The sequence below is a fragment of the Synchiropus splendidus genome, chromosome 8 (assembly GCF_027744825.2).
Source record: "Synchiropus splendidus isolate RoL2022-P1 chromosome 8, RoL_Sspl_1.0, whole genome shotgun sequence".
Taxonomy (NCBI): Eukaryota; Metazoa; Chordata; class Actinopteri; order Syngnathiformes; family Callionymidae; genus Synchiropus; species Synchiropus splendidus.
This window is the reverse complement of record NC_071341.1, coordinates 21,812,904-21,822,504: the sequence shown is the minus strand read 5'-3', so window position 1 is coordinate 21,822,504 and position 9,601 is coordinate 21,812,904. Positions and strand designations below refer to the sequence as shown.

Sequence of the window (9,601 nt, the reverse complement as noted above, 5' to 3'; positions counted from 1 at the left end):
TTTTTTTCATCCATCTGGAAACGTGTTTAAAAAGTGTGTCAGCGAAATAGGTCACCTGACAACTTGAAATTGCTCCCAAACTGGCCCATCTATAGGAGGAGAGAAGAATTTGTTTTGTCTGACATGTAAACGTGTTTGGATGTGATGTCTCATAATGAGCTCATGCAAATGACCGAGTCACGGCAGTCATTTGTCGAGAGCATTTAAAGTCAAGTGTGACACCAATTCACGAGCCAAGTGTGTCACCTGGTTATTTTAAGTGATCACTAATTCTTCTCATTTTGGGAGAACCAGCGTGGGTTGACACACACACACAGCACATCATCGGATGTTTCAAGATTTGTTTACACTTGTCGGCCGAAGGTCCGAGAACCAGGGCAGCCTGAGGGGGTCAGTAGAGAGCAGTGAAAGAAACACTTTTTAAGTGAGCAAGCCGATAATAAACTGAGCTGGTTGCGCTGTTGAGACATCTTAGTTGCTTCTACATTTCATTCTCTTGCACCAACGCAAACACCCTGTGCCACTGAAATAGAAAACAAAAGACAAGCAAACTAAAAATAGAAAATAAAATGATTATTTTACACCACGGTAAGTGTTAAAAGCCAACACTACAATATTGTATTTTTAAGATGTTATAATTATTTAAATAATAATAATAAACATTATTATTTCTATCTGTGCAAGAAATGTCTTACAGACAAATGGTGCCTATATTTTACACGTTTTAAAATCGAGAATAAAGGCAATCTAATCTTAATACTTGACATATAGAGCTGGGGTTCTTAACCTGTTTGGTCTCAGGGCCACCTTTCCCCGAACAAAATGGCCCCGGGGCTCATTCAATAGAACTGATTCATTACTCAACAACCATATTTGATCCACTTACACGTAAACAAACCCAAACCTTGTGAAATGACGTGAAACCATGTGATCATCACAAAGATATTTATTTGTCATCGAAAAGTCCAACCAGCAGGACCAGGTGCAAGTCATAGTCATCAAATTTACAAAAAAAAAAAAACAATACCCTTGATGCAAACTCTTGAGAAAATTCGAAAAAATAATAAAATAAATATAATAAAACCATGTCTAAATATCATGAAATAAAATTTATATATTCCATTTAAACTCCAAAGAAGATATATGTGAAGTGTGAATAAAAGTGTCGCTACTTCAAAACTGCTTCAACAGGTGCCTTCATGAACAGTTTTTACTGTTGGGGGCGCCATCACTTTATCCTTTTTTTTCTTTTCAAGAACACCATACGTGGCTCATGTATTAAAGCTGAGCATCTCAGTAAGGCGTAAAACAAAAAAAAACCTTTTAGCGGTCCTGTGGGAGGCCCTCGCAACCCAACCATGGGCCCTCGCGACCCAACCATGGGCCCCGGCCCTATAGTTAAGAATCACTGATAGAGCACCGCTGGCCAGTCTCCACAAGAGGGCGGTATTTCTCAGTGTCCTCAGCCCGAGAACAGCCTCACACTGTCTTCACATCAAAGACGTCGACAGAAGGGATTTCCTGTTTATTTAAAATACCGACAGGATTTCCAAATGCATCTATTCAAGAGCTCTCTGGAAGGAAGTGAAACTTCTCAGAGAAGTCAGAGCAGCCATTTCTAAGAAGCTGAGAGTGATGTGGCTGTTTATCAGTGCAGGGCAGTGAAACCTTTAAAGGTCAAGGTTTCTTCTGTTTACACCCAAATATTTTGAAACAGCGAACTATGCACTTGATGAAAATGCTCAATTGAAGAAAGTCATTTTTGTTCTGGGAGGTTAATAAAATGTCACGCTTTGAAAACAGGCTCTGTTGCGATAACAACCGCGGCGTAGATGATAATAATGGCAACATTAGTCAACGGGAAGACTTCTTGCGGTGGACAGAGGAAAATGACACCAGATCCTAACACCTTGAGGACGGGAAATTTCTGAAGCATATGAATAATTCGCTTCGTTTTCACTTGATTTTGAACTTTTAATCTGCCAAGATCGTATTGGTGACTAATACGATCTGCAGTGGCCATGACGTCGCCTGCAACTGACCTGCAACCCTTAAAAATTTACATACAAGTAAACAAGTAAAACATACTTAAAAATGTAAATACAAAATACTGATCAACTGCTAGGCAACATAATGATTACACACTATATTACCACTACTCCTCTGCACTCAGGGAGTTTCTTCTCCTACTCTAGATCATATTTTTATTTTTATTTTTATTTTTTCGCTGCTTCTCAGTCAAAATAATAAAGTCTTTAGTTAGTGGATGATGGCTAAAACAGTTTAATAGCTGTTCATTTCTCTATTTGAAACGGTTATTTGCACATGCCTAAATAAGACTATATTCGCTTCACTCGGTTGTGTCCTTATCAGTAACTTAACTGCTACAATTCTTTTCAGAGGGGGAAGGTTCTCAACCTTTTGCTGTGAATTTAATCTGCCATCAAATGGAAACAGTGTCCAGAAAGGGAAGGAGTGAATCTGATAAAGCAGATGAGTAAAGTAGCAGTAATAGTGTGGAAGCATTTTATCTCTTACACTTTTCGTCACTTTCTCTTTCCATGGCTTTTTTGTTTTTATGCTGCGATGACTCCTGCAAAGAGGCAGGCTGTGCCAGATGAGAATTTAGGGTGACAGCCATGTCTCCCTCCTATAAGTGTATTGATGGATATAGAATGTCAGCTCCTGGATGTTTTAACCTCTTAGGTCTCCCCATCTACATATATGCAGATGACATTTCAGTCTTTCACTGCCATGGAACTTTTACTTTTTTAAAACGCGGATCAACTTGCCTTACATTTCGGAACACTGCCCGCACCATCTTGTACTGATAGAACAACATTTCAACGAGAAAAATGAAGGCAGGTTATTCCCCCTTCTTGTAAAAAGCAAAACTCAAATAAAGCTTGGGTGTTAGAGGTTACGCAGGTTCTGTTCTGGGTCGTGTTTGGACGCAGCAGAAGCCTGTGAAATCACATGACTGAGACGACTTTAAAAGATGGAAACTCCAGGAATTATCCTCTGGTGTCTCAGTTTTCTCTTCGTGATTGTCCTTCACTGAGGAAAGGCAACATGAAAAGGGGATGTTGGGGAAAGCAGAAAGAGAAACTGGCGGCAACGTCACGTCATCTAACAGGAAATATCAGAGAGGGCGGGGGGCGGCGCGGGGAGGGAGACTTAAAGCACCGCTTGCTTGCCTGAGGTCATTTTCACTCACACAGGAGAGCAGAGCGGCCCGGTCGCTGGGATTATCACCTGTGGATTATGAATCAACTGACAAGCGGTGAAACTTAGCATGGATTCCACAAACCTGACACCACTGCTGGGATTTGGAATTCTGTGGACCATCATCAGTGTATCAGGTAAATTCAGGCTCAGCCGATGGTGCCGAGTTGGAAAATCAGATGATCTCACTGCTCCACACGCTCCTATTCTCTCACTAAACTGTCTGTTTTAGAGGTTCCCTCACTGCAAATAGTAAAACAGCATTTTCCTCCAGGGGCCAAGGTTCCTCCAGGGGACAAGGTTCCTCCGGTCGATGACCTGTCAGTCAGAATTTTGGACGAAAATGTGTTGCTGTACTGGAAACAACCGGTTGGAGACCCTTCAAACGTGACCTACAATGTGCAGCTGGCAAAGTAAGTTGACTCACAACACTTCTCTTGGTGGTGGGGGATTACAAGGCTTTGTTTTGCTGATCATACTGCTGTGGAGTCATGAACGACTTGGGTTTTTTTGCTTGAAAAACTCAGCCCCCTCAACTTCCTCATTCACCCACTGACAGATGACCGAACCGTCGCTCTTCATGTGAGATGTCATCCATAGTGAGTCAGATTCACAATGGGAGCCGCTGGTTCTTATCTTGCCTGGCTGCAACAGGACACCCTGGAAATCAGTCCCAAAGATGCCTATGTGTCATAAAATCATTTGTTGAGTCAGCAACCTGGGTGGCTTAAAGTCATTGTTTCCAAACGGAGTTGTAATTTCTCAGAGATAAAGTTGTCAGTTGTCAGCATTGCGTTGGTTGGTCAGTGTTTATCTGGCAGTAGCAGCAGCACCGGATGGCCACGTGAGAAGGGAGGGACTGCCATAGTCACCTCTTCTTGAAGATCAAATCAGTGACCGGTGTCTGATTCTCTGCCAAAGTCTCACTATCAAAACCAACTGACTGGAAACCACGCTTGCAGACAAGCCGTGGCTCTAGGAAATTTCAAACCTTTCAAACTAGGCACTTCCTAAAAAGTGGGAAAGCCCAAACCCGTAAATAGGTGTCAGAACATTTGTAAAATGAAAGTGTTCTGTTCTTCTGTCTCCAGGTTTGTAAGTGAATGGAAGAACATCAGCAGCTGCAGTGGAACCACAAACACACAGTGTGACCTCACTTCGTACATCGAGGACTACAGAAAAATCCACAAAGTCCGAGTTCAGACTGTGAAGAACAAGCGCGTGTCCCAGTGGACAATGAAGAAAGTCACCCTCTACGACAGTGAGTGGGATGCTAGCTGGCCTGTGTGCTGTTCACCATGATTCCTGACACGCAACTGTCCACTCAGGCAAACTGAGCCCGCCCACCTTCAACGTGTGGACCACCTCCAGCAGCCTCACGCTCTACGTCGTGCCCAAGCCGGTCCTGAGGGAGATCTTTGCTTTTGGAGTCACCTACACCATTCACCTGGTTGAAAGAGGACAGGAGGACAAGGTAGAAGAGCTGTTCCAAAAACATACACTGCTCATGGTGGGCCAGTGAGGCTTCATGAAACACGGTCCTTATTTTTGGAGCTCAGTGGTTTAAAAATGAGCAGGAGTTTCATTGGGACGGTTGTTCAAAGATTGTACAGCGGAGAGTGCCATCTAGTGGGCTCTGGAAATGAGTTTCATGAAGCTTCACTATACTGTATACTTCTCAGTGGTGGAATAGTTGCGCCCCTGTTACTCATGGAATTCTCCGCTTGGCTCAGACTAGTCAATGTGTTTTGGAAATCCCCAGAACATCACCGTGTACCTGGAGGACGGGCAGACGGTGAAGACCTTCCCCAATCTCCAGTGGGGCGTGGAGTACTGCGTCAGCGTGAAGGTGGAGGGCAAGGGCGGCCGCGTGGGGAGCAGCTTCTCCCCTCAACACTGCCAGAGGCTTCCAGAGCAAGGTGAGCCGCACATGTGACCTACTGACGCTCCACGGCGCCAGTCATGATCAGGCTTGCCTCATTTCCTGTTTTCTGGTTTGAACTTGCAAAACTCACTCAGGAAATGACACTGTAGATGGCTGCGATACAAATACCTTCGACGTCAGTGCAGATCTTCTGACAGGATTCTATGTTGTTCTAAACTTTGAGTGAATCATCGAGGTCTCTTCTTGTTTTGCCACAGAATGGTTCGTGATCGCTGTGGCGTCCCTGACCACGGCGGGTGTGTTGATGCTGGTGATAGTGACGGTGCTCATCCTCCTGTGCTACCTCAAACGGCCACGCCAAACTCCAGCTGCCCTGGTGAGAGACAAAGCAAATACATGTCGAGGTTGAGCTCAATATATTCCAGGAATCCTCTTCCTCTAGTCCTAATGCGACGCCAGACAAACACTTGTTCGCAGCTCATGTGCACAGCAAGGCTGCCACTGAAGACCATTTGGACTGTCGGCTAACGTACAGACATGGTGGCTGCTGTTTGAGACACATTTTTCACTTCCTGTTGGTCGCTTGACACTCATGACAGGTCATTTTGCGACTGCAGCAGACGTCACTGGCTCCTCAGCATGTTCAATTCAGTGACGACTAGTGTTTCGTCGACTAGTCGCGGCACCCCTGGTGGGATGGCTGGGAGAAAATGTTAGGTGTGGGCAGCCTAAGTCCCGCCCACCTACTTCCTCCTCATGGGACCCAAGTAAAAACATGAACGGGAGTCACTGGAGAGAAGAAAGTTATTTTCTGATCCAGCTTGAAATATGCCATAGATCTCACATGTGATGTCTGTGAATTTGAAAGATACATGCGGTGAGAGTGCTGCTTGTCTACCGGAGTCAAAAGTCACACAGGCGACATTTGATTTGTAGACTAAACAATTACGTGTTTTCACGAGCAAATAAATCATAAATTACATGACAGAGTCGAAAGTCACATTGTTATGTATCATTTAAATTGAGGTGCAGCATGTGAGTGAGGAGGCAAAGTGGACCAGGAAAGGACTTTGACCTCCCCACAGACTTCCATTCATGGACCAACCTGGATGGGCGGAGACCTAGGCTCCCTAGGGGCGAAAACATGTTGCATGAAGATAGTTATAAATAATATCGGGGACAAAGTAGAAGAGGACCACTGAGGTTCATGGCTGTGATGATGGAGGACATGAAGAGGATAGGTGTGGAATTCACAAACAATTCAACTCACTACGCAAAAGAAAAGAGCCTGTGTGAAAAGAAAGCAACTCAAAACATTGTTTTACAGCAAAACTCAGTTAGTCCCAAAGAACTGGAAATGAGAGGCAGATAAATCTGAAAATACACTTCATTAAGGAGCAGAACAGCTGTCATAAACGGCCTTTTAAGTTTATAGAAACATACCTTTTCTGCTTCTTTAGTCATATTTAAGCAGAGCAGCAATTCAGTTTTCCACCACTGAGTTCATGAAAGCATACTATTTGAATGTATTTAAATGCACAACAGGGAGATTTATCAATAAATAACAAAGACCTATGTGTTTTCAGAAATCTCCTGTGAGCGGCTGGCAGCCCCTCAGCGTCGCAGAAGCAAGAATCGAAGTGGTGACCGACAAAGGCTGGTTTCTGTCCAGCAACAGGCCGAAGGCAGGCATCACCCCTGACCTTGAGAGGCGTCCTGCTCAGAAAAGGGAGGGGGATGAGGAGGAGTTGAGGAGGAAGAGTTTAGACAGTGGGGTTTGCATGGAGTCCAACTCCTCCGCAGGCAGGAGGAGACAAGAGGACAGTGGCTGTGAAAGTTCCTCCACCAGTGAGAGGAACTTTCCACCGGTTTTCCACCCCCCTGGTGGGACGGACACTGACCCGAGGGGCGGCGGCTTTCACCTGCCGTTCAGCGGACTCACAACTGACGGAAACTATCGCAGCCAGAAGCCTTCAGCTCACAAAAACACCTTGTTCAAACACGTGGTTCCACACTCACTTCTGCCCAAAGTTGGGTACGGATCAGAGCCTCACGTGTGCCTCTGCTTCGGAGCGGGGCAGTGCACTCTGTGCCTCAAACAAAGACTTTTGGAAGTGAGCTCCTGCAACCAGCCTGCGGAGATCACACCGCACTTCTTTCAACCGGACACAATGCTGGAGGGACGAGCAGAGTTTGGCCAGTCTTTTCCTCTGCTGACGTCTCTGTGCTCACAGAAAGACTTGAATATGAACGACGTCTCGCTCTCCATCTGCGATGGGCAGATGACAACGGACTGACAAAGCTTGTTGATGTGGCTGTTCACAGAAGGAAATAGAGGAGGCGAACACAGGTGTCAGACAAAGAAACGGTTTGACAGTTACAAGGTTGGGATTTGTTTTCTCAGGCCTCACACCGCCTACAGTTTTCAGTTCCCGCTTCACGCCGAAGCACCTGAGGGACCCCCGTGGTCGCAAGAATGTATTTTTGCTACGATGCCTTCTTTTGTCAAATATTTCTCTCCTTTATCTTATTTATTTATTTGCTATTTATTTTGAGTGTCAGAAACCCCTCAATGTGAAATGTGAAAATAAACACAAATAAACCCACAGGCCTGTTTTTTTTTCTGCATCCTACTGTCTCACAGAAACTAAAAGCATGGTTTCCTAAAGATTCGGCCGAAACCCACACACTTCCTCTTCTCACACACAAAAAGTCCATGATTAATTTTTAGTGAACAAAACTGGCAGAAGAATGACTGTCGGGAGAGGCAGAATGAAAAATAGTGACGCAATTGTGTGTGTGTGTGTGACCTCAGAAACAGCCTGAAGCATGTTTGGTTGAGTGTCATTTCCACTGCCAGTTCCAATAATCATTAAACCTCTCTCGGTGAAATGTATTCAGGCCCAACAAGGTCTTAATAAGTACGTTATCATGACTAATAACTGGATAATATACTGACAATGCACATGTAGATAGGTAGTTTGTTTTTTGCAGTAACTATTCCCCAATCCATAGTGGAACTGTTACCATCATTATTCCACTTCTAAAACTGGTGGAGCCTCAAAGACTCTCTTTGCGGGGCCCAGGGGCCACCTTTAATTCTCACTATTTTTGTCCTCTGGGACGAATTCCTTTCCTTAATAACCTCCACCTGTAGGAAATCACATGGCCAAATAGAGAAGCAGGACCAGAAGGATGGTGGTTGTGGGGTGACCTTCGCTCCAAAAGTCTTCAAGCAACTCATATACAGTACATCTAAGTAAATGACATGGAATGACTTTTGAGCCAGTTGAGGTCCCCAAGACTGGAGTTTGTCCCCACTGCACTGCAATTACATGCCATTTTTCCTTTCTCTTGTGCTTTTATTTTGTTATTTCCTGTGTTCCTGTGTGTTGTTTCTATGTCCTTTTCTCTCTTCAGCTTCACAGCAGCGCAGCTGGATCCCATTCTGCTGATCAGACTCCACTGAATTTTACACCTGGGTTCCAGTCTGCGCTGGGAGATGGTTGCTTTGAGTCCTCAGAGTAAACTCTCTCTGCAACAATCTGGCAACTGATCCCATAGACAGCCATGACGTTACATCTCCTAAGGGACCGTCAAGCCAGAAGACAGGAGGACGGAAGGAAAAGAATCTTAAATGAAGCTTCATTTTTGCGACTTAAACATAGTAAAATAGTTGAATGTGAAATACAAAATAAATAATTCATTATATATTACTTCATTTTGTTTAAAGATTCTCAATATACATATGAAATGATGGAAAATAAGGGTAAGGTGTGACAAATTACAAGGTAGTAACTACACAAGCAGATGTATTTTTTTGTCACAAACTGGCAAATGCTCCATAACAAATATTAATCTATCATATAGGTATCACAAGGGAGCTTAAAAATAGGGAAACAGGTTCATAACTTTAATGGTATGTTACAGGTGATAAAGCATATTTATTTGAAGAGATGTTTGCAAGACAACGTCTTGACTTTTTCACACTGTGGTTAAACTGTCTCTTCCAGCAGCAAGAGGCCCACAAACCGTGTGCATATCTGTGCAGCGAGTGACTAAACCACATCACCAACAAACATAAGTGGCTGCCATTTACAAAGCTTAGATCAGGCAAATGTTAAACCTTACATTGTGCAGGAAGAACGTCGAGGAGAATGACTGGATGAATATTATTCATATTCATGTGAGGGCAGTGCATACATGGTGAAATAAAGAGTCAGGCAGAGTGGCGGTGCAACACCATTACACAAAAAGAAAGCAGATATTCAGAGGGGCAGTCCCTAATTCAAAGTTCAGAACACAGTTTCACATTTCAATAAATTAATACCTGGCATTCAATATCAGTGTTGGCAATCAGAATTTATGTGGCTCCGTTTTAGGTTTTTACGGAACCAGGCCTCTGAAATGAACTAAGATTCCGTGAGAGTAAGCGCTGGGACACAGTGGAATGTTTCCAAAATCATTTGGAAACAGGGTTAGGTTTGAGGA

The 9,601-nt window shown here is 44.0% G+C and overlaps 1 protein-coding gene across 1 annotated transcript; it reads left to right on the top strand.

Annotated features, from left to right (window-relative positions):
* Positions 1-3,216: 3,216 nt before the first annotated feature.
* Positions 3,217-7,718, top strand: il10ra (interleukin 10 receptor, alpha). Its single transcript, XM_053873184.1, has 7 exons — positions 3,217-3,362; positions 3,500-3,638; positions 4,317-4,486; positions 4,554-4,699; positions 4,988-5,144; positions 5,368-5,486; positions 6,697-7,718. Exons 1-7 carry the CDS (start codon positions 3,296-3,298, stop codon positions 7,405-7,407), a joined length of 1,509 nt encoding a protein of 502 aa, XP_053729159.1. The 5' UTR covers positions 3,217-3,295; the 3' UTR covers positions 7,408-7,718.
* The last annotated feature ends 1,883 nt before the right edge of the window (positions 7,719-9,601 follow it).